This window comes from Xenopus laevis, chromosome 5L (genome assembly GCF_017654675.1).
Source record: "Xenopus laevis strain J_2021 chromosome 5L, Xenopus_laevis_v10.1, whole genome shotgun sequence".
Taxonomy (NCBI): Eukaryota; Metazoa; Chordata; class Amphibia; order Anura; family Pipidae; genus Xenopus; species Xenopus laevis.
The window spans coordinates 138,775,062-138,797,738 of NC_054379.1; the positions used below are offsets into that span (position 1 = coordinate 138,775,062).

General features: G+C 41.5%; 1 protein-coding gene across 4 annotated transcripts in view; it reads right to left on the reverse strand.

The window, feature by feature from the left end:
- The window catches only part of pid1.L (phosphotyrosine interaction domain containing 1 L homeolog), a 62,232-nt gene that overhangs the window by 20,602 nt on the left and 18,953 nt on the right, over positions 1–22,677 (reverse strand). Inside the window, exon 1 of one of the 4 annotated variants that reach the window (XM_041562345.1) lies at positions 21,647–21,850. Coding sequence is in view for 1 of the 2 variants with exons in the window: in XM_041562344.1 (XP_041418278.1) it covers positions 3,343–3,357 (15 nt within the window). In the remaining variant the exon portion in view is untranslated. 4 annotated transcript variants of the gene reach the window in all.

Below are 22,677 nucleotides of genomic sequence, written 5' to 3' on the forward strand. Positions count from 1 at the left end.
ACGGTCCCTAACTGCTGAGCAGGGAAACAATCATACTCATGAACAGCAGGGGGAGCCCCCGCCTTACTTCCCAGCCATGCAGAACTCAAGCAGCTTTGTTTATGACGATCCCTAAGCAGCCCAGACCACACTGAGCATGTGCACAGTCTTAGTCTTGCAAAGATGTTTAACAAAGTTACAAGATGGTGTAGCCAACTTTGAAAGCATAAATTATTTGTTTGATTAGGCTTGTGGTGCAGTAAGTTCATGTTTATATTTAGTATACAAAATACAGTATTTCTAGCCTTATTCTATTTTAGACTTTACATGCCCTTTAGGAAGTGCACTGGGCTTCAAGGGGTATTTGGATGCCTATTTTAAGAAATTGCATACTCCAGACAGAAATGCGATGAGGTTGTTGCTGATTTCTACCCTGTCTCAAGGGCTATGCAATTTACAATGATATTAAGTGTCAACCAGAGAATGCAGTCTGTCTCAGCAGTGGAGGCATAGCTGGGACTGAGGAAGACTAACAGTAAGAATCCAGGGCTTTGGCGTATTTTGCTTTTGGTGGGTCCAAAATACAAAAGAGTACAAATACTGTCTTTGAATTTTTCTTTATACATTATTGTAATATTTGTTACATTAACAAAACAAGAAGATCCATTCTGATTGGTATATGACGATAATGCCTCTTTTAAGGGGCAAATTTTAGTGACGTGCAGGTCGGGACTTCCCGACCCGCAACTGCCCGCCCTCCTGAGCCCGACTTCCTTTTAGACCTGCGCCGCTCCGCCCCGGCTGATGACGCCACAAAAGGGGCGGGGTGAGCAGGTGCATCGTCTATAAAAAAAAATAAATAACCCGGAAGTCGAAAGTCGGCATTTGAAGGTGTCGGGCGGGGAGAGCAGAAGAGCTCAACCCGCAACAGCCCACGAAGAGGAGTGCAAGGCCGGCCTGCACATCACTAGTAGATTTATAAAGGTTCGAGCTGTGTTTTCCACAAAAATTCTAATTTTCAAGGTGCTTTTTTTTTTTTTGGAGTCAAACCTCACATTTTAGGGTTAAAAGAAAAAAACTCGAAATTTTCGAGATTTATTATACCCTGAACCCGTAAATAGCTGGAATCTGAAAATACACCATCTAAAACCTGTAGAGGTCATATAGGAAGGAGTCAATGGCAGAGGTCCCTTGAACCATTAGAAGAGGTTAATAGCCTTCATGATGTTCTACATTTTTTTTTTTCAGAGGGTTTTGCCGAAAACTCAATCAATTTGACCGATTCAAGTTTTTTTTTTGCCGAAAACTTGGTTAGTTTGAGTTTTTGGGTGTCGCAACTCAAACTTGCCGAATCTGTTTTTCTTAAATAAGATACCATTTGAGGTATAAAAAAAACTCTTAACAGGTCCAACGACCTTTGATAAATAACCCCCTTAGTGTCAAACATGTAATGAAATTTAAGCAGCCCCCTTCTCCTATACTACATCCTCCAGCTCCTGTTTAGATATTGGCTTGTGTACTTACCACAGTCCACTGTACCACCTCTCTCCATTCATTTCTATGGGATTTGTAAAAGGCGTATTTATGTGAAAAGTGAAAGTTCACCATTTAATAAATATGCCTTTAAAAAAAGAAAAAAACTCGAAATTTTCGAGATTTATTATACCCTGAACCCGTAAATAGCTGGAATCTGAAAATACACCATCTAAAACCTGTAGAGGTCATATAGGAAGGAGTCAATGGCAGAGGTCCCTTGAACCATTAGAAGAGGTTAATAGCCTTCATGATGTTCTACATTTTTTTTTTTCAGAGGGTTTTGCCGAAAACTCAATCAATTTGACCGATTCAAGTTTTTTTTTTGCCGAAAACTTGGTTAGTTTGAGTTTTTGGGTGTCGCAACTCAAACTTGCCGAATCTGTTTTTCTTAAATAAGATACCATTTGAGGTATAAAAAAAACTCTTAACAGGTCCAACGACCTTTGATAAATAACCCCCTTAGTGTCAAACATGTAATGAAATTTAAGCAGCCCCCTTCTCCTATACTACATCCTCCAGCTCCTGTTTAGATATTGGCTTGTGTACTTACCACAGTCCACTGTACCACCTCTCTCCATTCATTTCTATGGGATTTGTAAAAGGCGTATTTATGTGAAAAGTGAAAGTTCACCATTTAATAAATATGCCTTTAAAAAATCCCATAAAAATGAATGCCCGCTAGCAGACTGTGACAATCTCTAACTTCACTCTTAGATAAATATACCTCATGGTGTCCTGCCTACTGTCCAATCACATTACAGTGTGAAGCACCCACCACTACTGGCAAATAGAAGAGGGCTGGTAAGATAAAATAATGGGCTATGCATCTATTTTTCTACTGCTGAACTGTGCATCTGTACTGCAGAGACAGGGGCTCATTTATCAACACTGGGCATATTTGCTCATGGGCAGTTACCTATAGCATCCAATTAGTGATTAGCTTTATGAAATCAGCTGCAAGTAGAACAATGAATGCAACAATTCTATTGGTTGCCATGGGTTACTGCCCATGAACAAATTTGCCATGAACAAATTTGCCCAGTGTTGATAAATTACCCCCTGTGGGCTGGGAATCTCTGCATTTGGACTGCTGGTATACTACAGGGACACATGTTGCCAGAATACCCCCAGAATTACAGGTGGGTGATGGTTACACCAATGTTCTATATAAGACATTTGGGTCTCCATGGTATGTGCCACATTTTTTTCAGATTTCTTCAGACCTTAGGCATTGTCCTTAGAGCTATTAGCGGAAAGAGAGTTACCTGTGAGCACTCCGATACTCTCCCCTACAGTGTGCAGCCCGTAGAAAGCTTCCCCAGTGAGCTCAAAGGTTCAAAGCTTCAGAAAAGGTCACGGTGCACCAAGGAGGGAAGAGGTCAAAACTGGCACTCCTTATCATAAGGAACCAATGCTCGCTTGCTTAAGCAATGGTTCCTTATGATATGGAGTGCATGTTTTAATGGAACAAATAAATATGGACGTTTAATGATTATTTAAGTTTGACCTCTTCCCTCCTTGGTGCACCGTGACCTTTTCTGAAGCATTGTCCTTAGGGCTACACATTTTGAGCGATCACCATTCTCACGCCCTAACAATATGGAAACAGCCAAGTGTATGTAACAGCATGGCAGCAACCCGTTGATACCATTTGTGTGCATTGTTGGATATACCACGCTTCTACCTTCTAATTGTAAAATAAAAAAATAGATTGTATGGTCCAAGTGGGATGCATTAGAGAGTACCATGATACAATGCCATAAATCATTTTAAAGACATGCATAGATGGGACATCATTACAACCTGTTATTATAGGTTTCAACTTACCCAGAGCGTTCCCATTTCTGTACAGACCACCCCTTAACAAAACACAAGAACCGCACAAAGGAGAGAGGTGTGAGGACAGCAGTATGCACTGAACATATCGAATAGACAAAAAATGATCCTATCCATACCGGGAAAGCAGCCAGGTATTTGTTCACAGAATAGAAGTGAACAGCATGTGCTCTCAGGCCGTGGGATGAAAGTTGGCTTTAAGTCCTCTACAGAACAAACAGTAAAAAAAAAAAATAATACTCACGTTTCTGTATTATTAACCAATATGAGGTTACATATCCCCATGCTCGTTATCATTGTACCCACTGGATAACAGAACTGGAACTAAGAGACACTGCCCTTTAAGGTAAAGTGAGGCAAAGTTTAGTAAAGTTTATAAAGTATTTATTAGGACATGTTTAGCCTAACCCGTTTTGTGCCAAATGGGCACATACTCATAGGCTAATGAGTAAGTGCCCATTTGGCATGAAACACGTTAGGATCTTATTTCACTCACTTTGAGCATTTTTCCAATTTTTGGTTACCCTTAGAGTGGGTTTTTTTGTGAATAAGAACGCTTGGTGACCAGGGGCAATCCTGGCCCCTCAGCCGCCTGAGGCAGCAGCAATTGCTGCTGCCCCGCCCCTCCCCTACCACAGAAATTCGCTCTTAAAGTACCAGGAGCAGCATTTTTGTTGCCCCTGGTACCTAGTGGGGCGCTGCTGTCTGAGGCGACAGCCTCAACTCGCCTCATTGGCGAAGCACCCCTGTTGGTGACTTATCCATGACTACTTATATTTTTACTTTCATAGAAGCAAAAATATTTGCCATTTTTGGTTTAAATTGAGTTGAATGGCAGGTTCCAGTAAGTAAAGAAGAAAAAGCAAATAAAGGGGTAAGGGATATACAATGTTTAAGTGGTTAGTGGGTGTCTCAGTTACTGGCCAGCTTACCAGGAAGGTGCAATGCAGCCAGGGCTGGATCATCCGCACCTGCCTAAGGCCTGCCTAGCTCTGGATAACAGAAAAAAAAGCACCTAGCAAATCTTCCGGGTTCTGGGCCCCCTAATGGTGCGGTGACATTGCGGCGCAGACGTCATAGTGCACGCGGTGCCATTGCATCACAGGGGAGAGGATCGCCAAAGCCAATAAAAGGCTGGGTGTGATCAGGGAGAGCTGCAGTTGGCCCCCAAACTTCTTCTTGTTAGGACCTCCTATGTAAACTTGTGTTTTGCCTTGCCCCCTATTACTGTGCCTGGTTGGTCTATGGCACAGCAAGTGTGTGGCAGTGCCTGCTGCAGGCTGAATTTGTTTCTGTCTGACTGGCTTGTGAGGGGGGAGGAGGGGCAGTCAGGCCAGGCTGGCAGGCTGTGCTGTAGCCATTTGAAAGTTGTCTGGGGGGTCAAATTGAAAAGGGTCTGTGTGGGGCAGTGGGTGTGGAACTGTTACAAGGAGTGAGGGAGGGGGCAGACAGAACTGAGAAAAAAAAAACCTACAAAAAAAAACTAAAAAAAATTTAGTTTGGGGGCATTTGTAAATGGTCTCTGGGAGTGGGACTGTGCAAAACTGTAATAACTGAAACCACAGAAATATGCTCAAACTTTCATAATCTGCCAAATTTTGTAAAATGAACACGGTAAATAGGGAGTGTGGCCACAAAAACGGGCGTGGCCAAAAAAATTTTTTTCGCCCCTCTATTTCCAAAATGTTGGGAGGTATGCGCTAGCACAGCAGTGCTTCTTTTACCACTGTAACTTTAGCTGGTTCAAGGGGGGGGGGGTAGAAGAACTATCTTGCCTAGGTCCCCGTTTAGTCTTAATTCAGCTCTGAATGCAGCAGTGCCAGGCAGAATTGTTAATGTGTAGAGGAGCTGCTGTAAGATGCCATAGACAGTCACTATTTATTGGGCCCGTGGGGGGCTATTTGGGCATCTTTGTGCTTGAAATGTGAGGGCAGAGGAATCTTCACTGCTTTGTATATGGCGGGTATTTCTCTGCAGATTTACAGCATAGGGCAATGCTTAATCAGACACTGGAAAATCGACATGAAAATCCTTCCAGCATTAGTGTGTGAATATGGTCTGTCAGGGTGCCCAAGGGCTCCATGCATTTATTTACATAAGACAATACTGGTTACATAGACAACAAGGAAGAGATGCAATCTACATTAATAAAAGTCAGAAACAGCAACAAGGATAATGTAAATATTAAACTCAGGTTTAGGTAAATGTAGTAAATTAATGATGGTATCAATCATACTCCTATGAAGGGTCGTTAGTATCATCAACACTGGTAAAATGTACACCTTGGTGGTAATCCATAATAATTGTTGTTTTGTTTTGGGTTTTTTTCACTAATAAAAAAAGAAACAATTATATTTATGTGAAATGAAGGTTTAACTCAAATTTGATGGCTGTGTTTTCCTTGATTGAGCGCTAGGTTTACCATTTCCCACAGGCAGGAAAAAAAGAGTGCCTAAGAAAAAAACCTAAGAAGTTGGTGGAGACTTTTGGGTCCAAGGTGTTGTTGTTTATCTAGAGAATGTCTGGAACGTTTGCTACAATGTAATTTTCCAGGAATTCTAGAAAACATTGTACAGATATCGGAAACCCATTATCCAGAAAGCTCCAAATTGCAGAAAAGCTGTCTCCCATAGACTCCATTTTATCCAAATAATCCAAATTTGAAATAAGCGATTTCCTTTTTCTCTCTAATAATAAAAAACAGTACCTTGATTTTCTAGTAGACTTATAGTACAAAGTACGTAAAGATCGGTTCCAAATCCAAATTACGTAAAGATCAGTTATGTGGAAAACCCTAGGTCCCGAACATTCTGGATAATAGGTCCCATACCTGTACCTGCTGCTTGTTTTCTCTTTGTACTCCACCTAGTGCCATTATGCAAAAAATACTGTTAATTAATAAAATAATTATATATTTTTTTCACTGGCTTCAGATATGTAAATGATCAAAAAGTAAAACAAAACAGTAGGGAAAGCTCACAAGTTTTCCATGTCTCCATAGCTTTCTAAGAAGATGAAGAAGCAGGGCTGACCGGCACTCAAACAGATCCACAAGACCAGAGATATTCAGTTAAAAGATAAAATTTATTAGTAGAAAAATTTAAAATTATGGCTTCATCTCCATCCACCCTACGCGTTTCACATCCTTCAGGGTGCTTAATCATGGGCTCATAGCTTTCTAAACTTACTTTTAGCCTACTGTATGCCAAAAATCTTTTAATTTGTTGCTCCTCTCATGAGCTAAACAGGGCAATCGAGGAAATTGGAGCTACTCCATGTTTGCGAGGTACATAATTAGACCACCAGTGCAGAGATAAACCCCTTGCACAATGGGCTTCTGCTCATCTGTGCTCTGGTAATCTTGTGACCTACCTTGCAAGAAGCAAACATGTAACCCCAATTTCCCTGCACAGCTCATGAGAAAAACAAAAAACAGATTTTGATGATTGAAACAAGAGGCAAAACGTATGTTCAGCACAAGCCCTATTCACTGAGCTCATGTTGCACAAGGGGTGGTACTGTATGACTCAAAGTTACAAAGATTCAGTGTTTGTGTATTTCTTTAATGGATACTAGTGATACTGTATATCCACACAAGCACAACACAATCAACACCAATGTGCTTAGATGCTAAATACTATTGTAGGGATGTGAAAATCTTAGACACCCTTACACTTTATTGACAGGCCCATCCCTAGCTATTTGGATACCTAAGTGGGTCCTAAAATACAGTTGGGAGGGGTATTGTGCTCCTGTCTTATGTAACCCTTGCAATTCACACGGTGACCTGAGTGGCGCTGTGCCAGAGTATAAAAGGTTTAGGAGCCATGTGCTCTAGGTCCATTACTTTAGCCCAACCAAGCAGGCTGGAAGGGAATGGGTAGTGCTGACCCTAGAGCCCAGCATCCTAGTAAGTAGATAGCTATACTTGTTCATAGATCACTCTAGGAGTGATAGAGAGGTTAACTAGTTGAGCAGCTCAAGGCTCCTACGAGGAGATTAGTGGGATTAAGATTCCCGGGTAATACTGACCCAGAGAGGGACTAAAGTGTTGAGATTAGGGATGGTAGGTTTCCCCTAAGAGCAACCAGGAGTTCCTGAGTACTGAAGATATATTAATACCCACACCTGTTGCAACTACTCTCTGCTGTTATTCCCTGGCCTGTGGGGATTCAGCCTATGCGTGCTGTGAGTATAAGCTCCTTTAATGCTGCTGTGGTATTTGATGCTCCATTGTGGATAATTGTACTGATCATCTTCATGCTCTATTGTTCAATAAATATTCTTTTGGTTTACGGTTAAAGAACTACTGGCGCCCATCATTGTGCTATTGCACCGAGTTACAGTTGCATTACATCCTTCCTCCACCTCGTTGCGAGGGCTTGCCCCTGAGAAAGAGAGCTCATCTGTGGTGAGAGTCCACAAAGGAAAGTAGCTATAACTGCTATATAAGAGGCAGTTTACTATAGCGCTACATTTTGGCGCCCAACGTGGGGCTCTAAAGGGTTAACTGTAACCATTAATTGTTATACTGCACGCAGCCTAGTGTGACAGGCGCTGCGTGTGCGGACCCAGTAGGAAAAAGGCACCTTACTGTGGGGAAAGTCTGTAGTTCTTATTCCCCCAGTGCTGCCATACTGATTCCAGTGAGAAGTGTATTGTTTGCTTGGTTCTGTCCTTATTAAACATTATGGCTCCCCTATCTGAAGCTGCAATGTGGGATTGGTCCCTGGATATGGGAGCGGATCCTGAATACACATTTATGGTCGATGATGTACCTGAGAAATGTCCCATAGACGTTGTGAATCAATCGCTAATGGGAAATTCTATATTTGATGCGTTTGCTTATGTAGCTAGAGAACCCTCAGACAAGAAGGGATTTGTTCGGCTCTTATATTGGGTTCCTGCAGTGCCCCAGAAAAGCACCTGGCCTTCTAGAGTCTATCCGATGGGAGTACAGAAGGAAGGGTGCCCTTGTCGGTACCAGAGCCCGCCAACACTCCCTCCATTTGGGTTTCCGCTAGCTCCTTTTAGTGACTGTGTAACTGACTCTTTCAACTGCTCGAGTTTATCGGGAGAACAAGAGGGCTGCAGTACTAAAGTGTCTGATGATTATGAGATTAATGTGTCTACCCCTGGGCTTAATCCGTTCCTAGCTGATGATGTCAAGGACTGTAGTGACAGTTTGCCCGTTGAGGAATGTCCTAATATTGCCCAGGAAAAAGACTCGTTGGTGGATAGCTGTTTTGCTATACCGCCACCTATTCCCCCTCGCACAGGAAAAGTGGCTGTTAAGAAATTTTCTGCTGCGCCACACCCTGTGTCCTTGACCTGCCCAGAAGGGGTTAAGTCGGAAAGCCCGCGAAGAAATAAGGGGCGTGCTCACTCACCTCTAAGAGGCGTTATTGAGGAGATGTCGCGACGTCCTAATTTAAAAGATAGCTTGGCTGGGATATCCTGTTTGCCGTTCATGCTGCTAGGATCTTCGGAGCTAGTAGACCGGGACCTGAATTCTGTTATGGAGCCGATTTCCGAACCCGGTGTTCCAGAGTTGCCCATGGAGTCTTTGCCCCCTCGAGCGAGAGCTGATTCCGTTCCTATCCGGGTGGAGGCTGAGTGGCAGTATATATACCAAGGAACCTTTACCCCAAGTGAATGGGGAACCATGATTCCGGGCTGTGGAGTGTGCGACTTGGAAGCACCCGACGCCTTGGAAGATCCGGAGAGTGTTTGTTTCCAGTGTGAAGCTCATCTGTGGATGGGACCATTCAAGCGGGCTGATCAATCCCCCTTGGTGGACCGGATACGGGACAAGGTGAGCGGCAAAACTATTCTCATCTACAACGAGATAGAGGGTGCCCCCGGGGTGTCAGCGGCTGCGGGCCCCATATCTGGAGCTGCACCCAAGCTTGTCTCCGACTCCGCTCCAGAGCCTGTCCCTACACCGGTCCCTGAGCCTGCTATGGACTTTGTGTCTATGCCCGAGTCTGTCTCAGTGGCTGCAACAGTGCCGGGCCTTAAAACTCAGTGAGGTTAAGCTCATGTGCGATTGTGCTTCGCAGACTGATCTGATTCTACCAGGGGGAGAGGAACTTGTGATCGCCACTGCGGGTCACGAAAGAGTGCCGTCTTGCCGGGCGGCTGATGTGACTCCTACTACCCCCTTGCTAAAGTCCGAGGGTGAACAAAATATTCTGGCGTGTCCTGCGCTTTTGCCTCTTAAAGTGTCTTCCCCAGTTTCAGATGTACCAGGGGGAGATTTGGATCCCTTACTAACAGTTGAGGATCCTGACTGTTGGGTCCCTGGCACACCCCAAGAGAACTTTCCAGAAGGGGTGTGGCACGTGTTAGAGCCTGATGCAGCTTGCAGGCCTGAAGCTGCTCTTGTATCCTCAGAGGAGGAAATGTTTCAGCCGTTCATATCTAGCTATGCTGAGTCTGATGTTTCGTGGGAGGTGAATTCAAATCCTGAATTGTTCCATGCCTCAGCAGAGGAGAATGTTGGAACTGACCAGGAGCCTCTTGTGACGATTTGCCCCAAAGATGATCCTTTGCCCCGCAAAGTATTGCTCAGTGGCATGGGACCTCATGGGGATTTAACAGTGACTGTCTATACAGCCCTAGCTGTTCCTGCACCACTTCCAGTCCTTAGTTCTGATGTGGAATGGAGGAAGTTTTCTTTTGGCAGGTTGGGGACTATTGCGCCTGTTGCCACCAACCATCCGAGATCCTCCAATCCTGGAGGATGAGGAGGACCTGTTAGAAAAGTGGATCTCTGCCAGTGTGGACAGTGATGGAGTTTCCACATTGGACCTTCCGGCTCAGGTCAGATGTCAGAGCCGACGATCTGTGGCTAGTGAGCCAACAAAGAATGTGTGCCCCAAGGTGACCGTGTTTCAAACTCTTAGTGAGCCAGGAGAGAGCATTCACGTGTCGGAGTTGTACCATCACGAGTGGGGTAAGATATCCCTAGAGAGGGAGGAAGGACTGGTTGCTATCATTCCTGTTGTTGCTGATGACTCCATCCTCAAAAGAGCCCCTGGATGGGAAGAATATGAAGAGGAAACTCCCGAAGCCGTGTCTGAGCCAACACCTTCTATAGAGAGACCTTCCAGCTTCACTGCACCTCCCATCATTGGCCCTGAGGAGGAAAAAGATTTTGGGTGCTGCCAGGACGGGCAGACCCCAATGTATTCACCTCTGTATCCAGAGTACAGAGGGTGATAAATTTTCATGTTCATAGAACTTGGGGATATTTCATGCCCTATGCACCACTGTGGGTGTACGAGAAGGTGGCGGCATCTTATGAAAATTGGCTCATAGATGAGATTCTCCGCAAAGAAAAGATGCACCACAGTTGCCTTACCAATCCTGACAAAGTGAGGAGAGAGAAGGATTGGCAGTATCTGCGTTCCATAGAAAGGGAATGGTGGTATGGCCGCACCATTTTAAAGAATGCCGTGAAAAGCTGTGGCAAGTATAACCCCACCAAGTACTTCAACTTGGAAGTCTATTTGGGAGATGGACAGTGGGTGGACAAACCCCATCCCAAATACTACATCCCCTATGAAGATACCAAGGCAAGATTTCTTCACATGATTTAATCTGCTGATACTCCATTGGGAGTTTGTTTGTAGCTATTTTTTTTGAGCTATCTGCCTATTTTCCTGTCCCTTCAAGGTACTGAACTTTCTACAGGGGAAGATTGTTTTTCGTTTTACTTCAGTTGGAGTTATGCCCAAGGACTGTTTTAGGTAATACCTGTCCGTTGGTAGGTTCATCCAATTTCTCCTAAGTGCATTTTCAAAAAGGATTGTGGGTTTGAATGTTTGATGGACTAGAATACTGATTGTGTTTGAACTGCAGTATTTCTAACTTGTGTTCTTTTATAGGTGTACCAATAAAAGTTTACCTGTTCATGAAGGAAACTGTGCTATTGATATGTTTTCTTTCAGTTATGTCATTGTACCTGGGTTTACTCAGGAGAGTTACCCCGAAGAGGTTATAAGGTAATGGTGTAGTAATGCAATGTGTTCTTTGAAAAGGTTTCTGCATGATGTGCCTTAACTGCTATATTTTCAGTATTGATTCTTTGAAGGTTCCTTGCCGGGACGGAAGGAATTTACCAGGGGGAGAATGTAGGGATGTGAAAATCTTAGACACCCTTACACTTTATTGACAGGCCCATCCCTAGCTATTTGGATACCTAAGTGGGTCCTAAAATACAGTTGGGAGGGGTATTGTGCTCCTGTCTTATGTAACCCTTGCAATTCACACGGTGACCTGAGTGGCGCTGTGCCAGAGTATAAAAGGTTTAGGAGCCATGTGCTCTAGGTCCATTACTTTAGCCCAACCAAGCAGGCTGGAAGGGAATGGGTAGTGCTGACCCTAGAGCCCAGCATCCTAGTAAGTAGATAGCTATACTTGTTCATAGATCACTCTAGGAGTGATAGAGAGGTTAACTAGTTGAGCAGCTCAAGGCTCCTACGAGGAGATTAGTGGGATTAAGATTCCCGGGTAATACTGACCCAGAGAGGGACTAAAGTGTTGAGATTAGGGATGGTAGGTTTCCCCTAAGAGCAACCAGGAGTTCCTGAGTACTGAAGATATATTAATACCCACACCTGTTGCAACTACTCTCTGCTGTTATTCCCTGGCCTGTGGGGATTCAGCCTATGCGTGCTGTGAGTATAAGCTCCTTTAATGCTGCTGTGGTATTTGATGCTCCATTGTGGATAATTGTACTGATCATCTTCATGCTCTATTGTTCAATAAATATTCTTTTGGTTTACGGTTAAAGAACTACTGGCGCCCATCATTGTGCTATTGCACCGAGTTACAGTTGCATTACATCCTTCCTCCACCTCGTTGCGAGGGCTTGCCCCTGAGAAAGAGAGCTCATCTGTGGTGAGAGTCCACAAAGGAAAGTAGCTATAACTGCTATATAAGAGGCAGTTTACTATAGCGCTACACTATGAAGTGTTGAGAACATCAAAGAATGGGAATTATAGCCAATGCAAGAACTGCTGTCACAAAGTTAAGAGGATACAGAAGGCCAGTGGGGCACAGGGGGTATTCCTGTACGGGGCCCGGCTGTGCTGCACTTTTCGAAACGGCCGGGCCCTTAATTGACACAGACGAAGCCGTGCTGCCTCTTCCAAAGTCCGGAAACACCGAAAAGCCAAACAGCCGAAGTCCCGCAGCGGCAGAAAGACCAGAAGCCATGAAAATAGCCGAAGTTGAAGTCCTGAAACTGCGAAAAGACCCGAAGTCACGAGAATAGACGCAAAGTCCTGAAGCAGCGAAAAGACCCAAAGTCATGAAAATAGACGAAATTGAAGTCTGAGTTCAGTTCTACCACCAATGTATTATTTTAATACTCTATAGGCCCCTGCCACCAATGTATTTTTTAAAGTTGTAGGGGGCCCTGACCACCAATGTTTTTGTAAAAAACTTTTATGGGGGGCATTTTTATAACGTGTGAGTGGGGGGGGGTTTACCGTTTTTAGCGCTGGTGTGGACTTTTTTACTGTGGTGTGGGCGGGCAGGGACTAGGGGACCCAGAAAATGGGGCCTGTGATTTCTGATGGCGGCCCTGCAGAAGGCAAATACAAAATAATAATAAGGACAATATATCGATCAATTGTTTATTTTAAAACAGTGTTTTGTTTTTTTTTGTAAAGTTATGGGAATCCAGAATGCTCGGGAACTGATGTTTTCCTGATAAGGGGTCTTTACATAATTTGGATCTCGTACCTTAAGTCTACTAAAAATACATAAAAACGTGAATTAAATCAAATACGCTGGTGTTGCCTCCAATAAGGATCACTTATATATTCGTTGGGATCAAGAAGCTACCGTTTTATTTATTTATTACAGAGAAAAAATTAAAAATTTGATTATTTGGATAAAATGGAGTCTATGGGAAATGGTCTTCCCATAATTCAGAGCTTTCTGGATAATGGGTTTCTGGATAATGGATCCCATACCTGTAATATTAAACTAAGCTGGCCCCCGACCTGCCATTTTTAAACAAGCTGGAAGCCTACCAGCCCATGAATACCTATCTGATTGATATCAGATAGGTATTCCGTCAGATATGATTAGAAATAGCTGGGAAATCTAATTTAAGAAAGGATACAATCAACTCCAAACAGGTCTCCACACAGGGCTTATAGTATGATCTGATCCTTTGCAACTGGGCCAAATATCGGATCAGTCTATTCCGGTCTGCCATTGGACGGACGTATTTTCATCAGTGAACCTCATCTTTAAAAGATTTACAGTTCAAAAAGCTGCTGATAATAAATCCAACAATTTGCTATATTTAATTATAATGTTGCCCCGGGAACCAGTATAAAACCTACAGAAGGTATTTTAATATTCATCCAAATATTATAAAAATGCACAGTTGTTTTTCTTTCTGCAGGAACCAACTACACCTACCATTCGACTACAGAAAAATAAAGGATCTGTTAGTCCTAATTAATTACAAATCAGGAATATTTTAATGTGCCCTATTACTGAATAGGCACTAACAGAAAATCTGTGTTTATTTCAACAATACTCAAAATGAAACCAGAAAGGAGTCATTTGGGGAAAAGACATTTCCTCATTTTTTGTTATTCACTAAAAGGAAAGTTTTGCAACAAGCAATAAATCTTTATATTTAATTAGTCGTTAATCCCCTGGGTGCAAGGAGAAATGGGATCTGTTGATAATAACAGATCTCACAAAGTGCTATTATATGGCAGCGGTATTTGTTTAATCAAAAGCAGAGAGAGAGACACGTGCATTTAATACAACATTCAAAAACTCAGGAACATGAAATGTAAAACAAATTGAGTTTTCGCCACTGGCACCTGTGACCACTGGAAGAACAGACTGGGAAACACAGGCAATTTGGCCTGCCTGACCCACAACAAATTATGAGCACTAAAGTAGAGTCCTGCGTGTAGAGTACCCGACCCGTACTGCAACCCACAACCCGGACCCGCATTCTTACCCGCTACCAAGCCCGCAGGTACCTTATCCGCAACCCACTGACCATAAAGAATCAGGAAGTGCTGTCATTGTAAACCGGAAGTGACATAATCGGAAATAGGCATGATCAGAAAAAAGGAGTAAAAAAATCGCTATTGAGAAGACCCGCGGCCCAACCTGCAAACAGCCGACCTGCATCCTTACCCGCACCGGGAATTTCTACCCGCAGGTTTATACGGGTACCCAACCCGCTGCAGGACTCTACACTAAAGCACCCTCTAGGACACTGACCCAAAGCTACATTTTCAATTCAATTACAAAACTAATGAAAAAAAAACCCAATAAACTTTTGCTAATTGCGATTAAGTATCAATTGTTTCCTGCAAGCATATATCTAAATCTATAGATCTAAATCATATAATAATAAAACAAATATTTGCCAGGCATTCTTTCCCCACCGTCCTAATAAAAAGTTTCTATGATCGAGCAATCTTTGGGACAGAAAAACAAAGTCTGGGGAAATTTTGTACAACATATTTTACATAACCAAATCACACACTGGCCCTTATATATGAATTCAAGCATGGGATCCCTTATCCAGAAACACATTATGCAGAATGCTCCGAATTACAAGATGGTCATCCCCCATAGACTCCATTTTAATCAAATAATTCAAAGTTTTTACTCTCTCTTTAATAACGAAACTAGGGATGCACCGAATCCAAGATTCAGTTCGGGATTTGGCTTCGGCCAAATCCTTCTGGCTGGCCGAACCTAATCCTAATTTGCATATGTAAATTAGGGACGGGGAGGGAAATCACGTGACTTTTGTTAGAAAACAAAGAAGTAAACAATGTTTTTTCCCCTTCCCGCCCCTAATTTGCATATGCAGATTAGGATTCGGTATTTGGCCGAATCTTTTGTGAAGGATTCAGCCGAATACAAAATAGTGGATTCGGTGCATCCCTAAACAAAACATTAAAATCTACTTGATCCAAACAAAGATACAGTTACTCCTTACTTATAATCCTATTTGGTTTATTTAATGTTTAAATTAGTTCTTTAGTAAACTTAAAGTATTGATATTCAAATTACAGACCTCTTAAAGTAACAGCAAAAAATGAAAGTGTTTTAAAGTAAAATATAATGTAGTGTTGCCCTGCACTGGTAAAACTGATCTGTTTGCTTCAGAAACACTACTATAGTTCATATAAACAAGCTGCTGTGTAGCAATGGCATAAATTGAAAAAAAGTCTATATGGCACAGGTTAAATAGTGGATAACAGATAACACCATTATGTTCTACAGAGCTTATCTGCTGTGTAACCTGAGCCTTTTCTCCTTTGAATGGCTGCCCCCATTGCTACACAGCAGCTTATTTATATAAACAATAGTAGTGTTTCTGAAGCAAACACACCAGTTTTACCAGTGCAAGGCAACAACACATTATATATTAATTACTTTAAAACACTAATTTTTTGATGTTACTGTTCCTTTAACCAGAAAACCATGGGTCTCGAGCATTCCGGATAACAAACAAGATTACTTTATATCTAGAGTACAGAAGTACCCAACAGATTGACACAAACATCAGACGTGTAGCTAGTTATCCCTATGGATCAATTTATTCCTAGCAAAGCGTAATATTATTCCCCTAAAGCAGTAGCTACTGACCTCCCTGCTATTCAGTCCCCAAATACCTGAAGTTGAAAAATGACCCAGAACGCAAGATCATATCAGGAGTAAGTTTATTTCTAAGAACAGGCATTAGGTTTGTAGCTTTAAATACCAAAGGGAATAAAAATCGGCTGATCCCATAACTATCGGTGCACTTGGGATGAAACTCTGACTAATTATCTATTACTCTGCTATAAACCTCCCTATAGGGAATCCACTTTACCCCCAACACCTTTGCAAGGACAGAGTGTTAATTGTCTTTACTTCCTGTTCCTGGGTGTTCTCTCAAATTTTCAGCTGGGGGGGGGGGGGGTTGAGGCACCAGATGTTTCTCAAACATTCTGTATTCCAGTTCCCCTTTGTGTTTCAATCTCTGCATAAACTTTCAGAGCTTCTGATCTAGGAATACCCCAGGGGAGCAAATGCCGTCCAAATATCTCCCATAGGCTGATCCCCCCACCCCAATCTACTTCTTTTGGGCCCGACAACCTCTGCATATGCATTTGCCTTAAATGCAACCTTAACAGGCCTTTAGTTTGATATAAATGACAGGGCAGATTTATGGAAGATCCATAAGGGCACACGGACAGATTCGGGAGATTAGTCGCCCGGCGACAAATCTCCTCTTCTTCGGGGCAACTATTCTCCCAGAACTGCCTCCCCTGTCTTCCCGCCATCTAGAATGTAAATCGTCGGCGGAGCGATTCGTTTTCCTTAGTTGCTCGAAGCTTCCTCGTGAGGCAACTTCGGAAAATAAAGCGATCCGAGTGCCATCCCGCTGGCAACTTTCATTCTATTCAGTGGGAAAGCAGTTTGGGGAGATTAGTCGCCCCAAAGAAGGAGATTTCTCGTCGGGCGACTGATCTCCCCAAATCTGCCCATGTGTCTCTGCCCATAGGATTCTCAGCAGCTTAATCTCCCATTTATTAAATCTTTCCCTGGTATTAAAACCAAGAAAAAAGATGTCACTTTAAACGTGTTCAAGTGCTTTTGACTGCTCTGTAGGGTATTAGTGCTCCGGTAGCTCAGCAGCATCTCTGAGCACTAACAGCCATCCATGTTCTTAAAGGAACAATACCACCAAAAACTGTTGCCCTGCACTGGTAAAACTGATGTGTTTGCTTCAGAAACACTACTATAGTTCATATAAACAAGCTGCTGTGTAGCAATGCTGGAAATTGAAAAAAGTCTATATGGCACAGGTTAAAGGAAAACTATACCCCCAAAATGAATACTTAAGCAACAGATAGTTTATATCAAATTGAATGACATATTAAAGAATCTTACCAAACTGGAATATATATTTACATAAATATTGCCCTTTTACATCTCTTGCCTTGAACCACCATTTTGTGACTCTATCTGTGCTGCCTCAGAGATCACCTGACCAGAAATACTACAACACTAACTGTAACAGGAAGAAGTGAGGAAGCAAAAGGCAGAACTCTGTCTGTTAATTGGCTCATGTGACCTTACATGTGGTTTGTATGTGTACACAGTGAATCGTACGATCTCAGGGGGTGGCCCTTATTTTTTAAAATGGCAATTTTCTATTTAGGATTACCCAATGGCACATACTACTAAAAAAGTATATTATTATGATAATGGTTCATTTACATGAAGCAGGGTTTTACTCAGTATCTTTTAATAGAGACCTACATTGTTTGGGCGGTATAGTTTTCCTTTAAATAATGGATAACTTATAACACCATTATACTACAGAGCTTATCTGCGGAGTAACCGGAGTCTTTTCTTCTCTGAATGGCTGCCCCCATTGCTACACAGCAGCTTATTTATATAAACAATAGTAATGTTTCTGAAGCAAACACACCCGTTTTACCAGTACAGGGCAACACTACATTTTATTTTTCATGTTTTGATTGGTTACTGTTCCTTTAATCTTCAGTGCAAATGGCTTTCAGGAGAAAAATGCTTTGCACAACTATTTTCCACACTGGCAAAATAACTTGGCCCCTTAAAGGAACAGTGACACCAAAAAATGAGTGTATAAAAGTAATGAAAATATAATGTGCTGTTGCTCTGCACTGGTAAAACTGCTCTGTTTGCTTCAGAAAGACTACTATACTTTATATAAACAAGCTGATGTGTAGCAATGGGGCAGCCATTCAAGCTGGAAAAAAGTAGAAAAGACACAGGTTACATAGCAGATAACACCATTGTATTGGACAGGGCTTATCTGGTACGTGCTAGGTTTCCTGTGCCTTTTCTACTTTTTTCCAGCTTGAATGGCTGCCCCCATGGCTACACAGCAGCTTGTTTATATAAACTATAGTAGTCTTTCTGAAGCAAACACACAGCTTTTACCAGTGCAGAGCAACACTATGGGGCAGATTCATTAAGGGTCGAATTTCGAAGTTAAAAATACTTCGAAATTCGACCCTCGAATTTAAATCCTTCGGCTTCGAATATCGAAGTCGAAGGATTTAGCGCTAATCCTGCGATCGATCGAAGGATTTTTTGAACGATTTTTTGAACGATTAAATCCTTCGAATCGAACGATTCGAAGGATTTTAATCCAACGATCGAAGGAAAATCCTTCGATCAAAAAAAGTTAGCAAACCTATGGGGACCTTCCCCATAGGCTAACATTGACTTCGGTAGGTTTTACCTGCCGAAGTAGGGGGTCGAAGTTTTTTTTAAAGGGAAAGTACTTCGACTATTGAATGGTCGAATAGTCGAACGATTTTTCGTTCGATTTCGTTCGAATTCGAACGAATTTAACCAATTCGATGGTCGAAGTACCCAAAAAATACTTCGAAATTCGAATTTTTTTCATTCGAATCCTTCACTCGAGCTTAGTGAATCGGCCCCCTATATTATAAAATAATTCTTATGAAATGTACTGTTGCTATAAGTATTCAATCCTTTAAAAACGAATGGCCTATTCACTGAAAAGATGGTGGAAGAAGAAAATGGCAAAAATGGGCTTCTACAGAAATACCCCAGGCATGACATTTTGCTCTCCTTAGGGTAATGGTTGATGGGGAGATTTGTTACCCGCTATAAATCTGTGCTACCGTGTTGCTTTGTTTTTCCGAAGTAACGACCGAACTTTGGGTGACTTTGCAACGCATAGGTTTTACCACAGGCGATCACAATTATTTCCAATGGAGAAGCACTTTCAGGAAATTTGTCTCCCACAGTAGTGCAAATTTATCACGGGCAGCAAATCTCCCCTTAAACATTATATTTTGAAAAAAATCTTTGCAGCAATTGCAGCTTAAAGGGTTTTGGAAAGTATGTACCAGATCTGCCCACCCCATATATCAGTTTTCTGCACAAAATATATTTTATTACGGATACTGCATCATTTCCATTTGGTGATTTTATCTTTAGAATATTAATTGGAATAAGGTTTCTACTGCAAAGATTACGTTCCGCTGTTATTTTATTGCAGGAGTACTGAAACCTTTGAAAAAGACTAAATACGTTCAACGAGTAAGAAATCAAATCAGCGGAGTTCTAAATCAAGGGGTGAATACAGCATAGTAAATAAAAGCATTCTGAGGTCCAATATACACAACATTTTTAAAGGGGAGGTTCACGTTTGAGGTTATTTTTAATATGTTACAGAATGCCCAATGCCTACCAACATTGCAATTGGTCTTCATTATTTATATTTTATAGTTTTAAATGATTTGCCTTGCTCTTTTGTCTCTTTCCAGCTTTTACAAGGGGGTCTCTGGCTGCATCTAAAAACAAATGCTCTGGAAAGCTACAAATTTATTGTTATTGCTACTTTTTATTATTATTTTGGTTACTCATCTTTCTATTCAGGACCTTTCCTATTCATATACCAGTCTCTTACTCAAATCAATGCATGGTTGCTAGGTAACTTGGACCCTAGCAACAAGATTGCTGAAACTGCAACCTGGAGAGCTGCTGAATAAAAAGCTATATAGCTCAAAAATCACAAATAATAAAAAACAATTCCATACTGTCTCAGAATATTAATCTCTACATCATACTGAAAAGTTAATTTAAAGGACAAGGAAAGTTAAACTAAAGAAGTAGGCTAGAAATATGTACATTTTATTTTGTGCTTCTGTACCAGCCCCAGATCTGCATCTCGAAAGATGCCCCAGTAGCTCCCCATTTTCTTTTCTGCGGATTCACTGCACATGCTCTGTGCTGCTGTCACTTACTGAGCTTAGGGACCCACTCACAATATACAGTACACATAGAATAGAAATGACACAATATAAGGCTGATTAGTAATTAATACAGATAATTACTACATGGCAGCATAGAAACCAGTGCAACTAGCATCAGAATTTAATAATCAGCCCTGTAGCATCAGCTTTTACTACAGGCCAACCTCATTTTCTGCTTGATAATTAGTGACGACCCCTAAGCTTAGCTTCTCAACAGCTGCTCAGAGCCCACTGAGCATGTGAGTGTCTTTCCAAGATGGTGACCCCCTGTGACAAGTGTGAAGTCCTGGATCATTGCTGCTATTGACAAGCTGAACCTTTAGGCTGGTGCAATAAGTTCAGTATATAAATTATGGCATTTTTAGAGTTTAGTTCTCCTTTAAAGGTGAACAACCCCTTAATAAATTGTCCTTTTCTCTTCATTATTTGAATGTTTACTTGGGCAACAGCAAAAAGTTATTTCTATCTAAATGAGAATGCTTTGTTACTAGTTCTTTTTTCACGGCAGTGACCTTCTCCAAATTTTCATGTGCACACAGTGTACCTCCATCGCACATTCCCCTTTATTAACCACAACACGGGACTCTTCTTCCTCCAATCCACAAACCAAGAAGAGGGAGAAGGACAAAGGCAAATGGAAATTAAAACGGAAATGGAATTGAAAAAAAAAAAAAAAAAAAAAAGAGAGAGGGGATATGAAGGAAAGGAATAGAAAATATATGCGGGGGGTATTCATTCACATTCTTAAATATGATTAAAGGTACAAGGAGGTCATGGCAGAAATGGGAAAGAATGGGATGGGAAAACAGCTAAAAATAAAACAAGAAAATGAAGATAAAATTAACACGCTGGAAATTAGGAGGTAGAACAGTGTGAGGATATAGAGAACTGGTAGGTTACAAGGTGATTGTAAAATACTTTATTGCATGGATGTTTCACATCAATATGCAGTAAGGAGTAGTGAAATGCTGCAGATTCCATACAATCAACTAAACCAGATAGCTGTATGTAAAGGGGGGAATTCATCTTAAAATGAACTTTTAGGGGGTTATTTACTAAAATCAAAATTTGTCTCATATTTTATTTAAAAAAAAAAACAAAAAAAAACGTAGAATTGTCTTTTTTTTTTTTTAAATTATATACATTACTGAGCTGCACAGTTATCAAGCTGGTATCTGGTTACTTGGGCTTAATTAACCACAAAACAGTTATAAAGTCATAATGGGAAAATGAATATTAGAGGGTCCAAAAGTAATATGAAGTATAAAAACATTTATAAAAGCGAGGCTTTGTATACGGCCTGTTTTGGGTTGCCGGGTTCAGCGACCCAATCAACCAGATTGCATTTTCAGTTAAAGGGCAAAAGTGGAAGACTGATTTAAACCTATAAAGCAAGACTATCTGAAACCATTAAACAAATGCCGATCGTGCTATTATTTGTTCATATAAATGTCACTCACTTGGTATCTCTGTTTATCCTCCGTTCTTTCCAATTGTACTTATTCTAACATCTCATCTGCCACTGAACATTCTGTTTGTGTCTTACTCCACCTTTCATTCCATTTATATTCAGTCCAAGTGGCTGCATCACTTCCTTTATTGCTCTAGATGATTCCTGATATTACCCTTGTTCCACATAGCACAGCAAAATTAAAATAGAATCTCCAATGGCCATTTGCCATCACAAACGATACAGAAAAAAATTATGCTAAACTCATGTCTGTCATTTAGGCAGACCTTCAAGCAAGCTGGTGCCAATATTAATTAGTATCAACAGGATTCAAGGCAATGGATGATTATACCCAGTCAGTAGAACATGATCAATATACTGATCACACGATTATAACTCTGTCTTCTCTCTCACGGTGTAAAATGGGACTGGGATCAATCTCCAGTTGAAATGTCAATACTATTGAATTTAGTTATCAATATTGAACGCCTGTGTACATAATGTCCTGTTGCTTGCTTTCTAAAGAACTATAATGAAAAAAATATTTAGGCCAATATAAATGTACAACTGGTTTAAAGGAGAAAATGAAAGCTACAGAGGCATTTTATTGCCAATAGATTAGCCACAATAGTGCAAGCTACAATGCTATATTTATTCTGTAGAATGCTTTACCATACCTGAGTAAAAAGCTCTAGAAGCTCTCGGTTTGTTTAGGATAGCAGCTGCAGTATTAGCTTGGTGTGACATCACTTCCTGCCTGAGTCTCTCCATGCTCACTTATAGCTCTAGGCTCAGATTACAGCAGAGAAGGGGGGGAGGAGCAAACTGAGCATGCTCAAGCCCTAGCCCTGGAGGTTTAAGCTGAAGGCAGGAAGTCGATACAGAAGCCCATGTGTACACAATAGAAGGAAAGAAATGCTCTGTTTCTTTTGACAGAGGACTCAGAGCAGCATTACTGGCATATTTAAGTGGACCTTTCTGATAAGGCTTACTTAGTTTTAACCTTTCCTTCTCTTTAAAGAAGATACCATACCCTCCCAC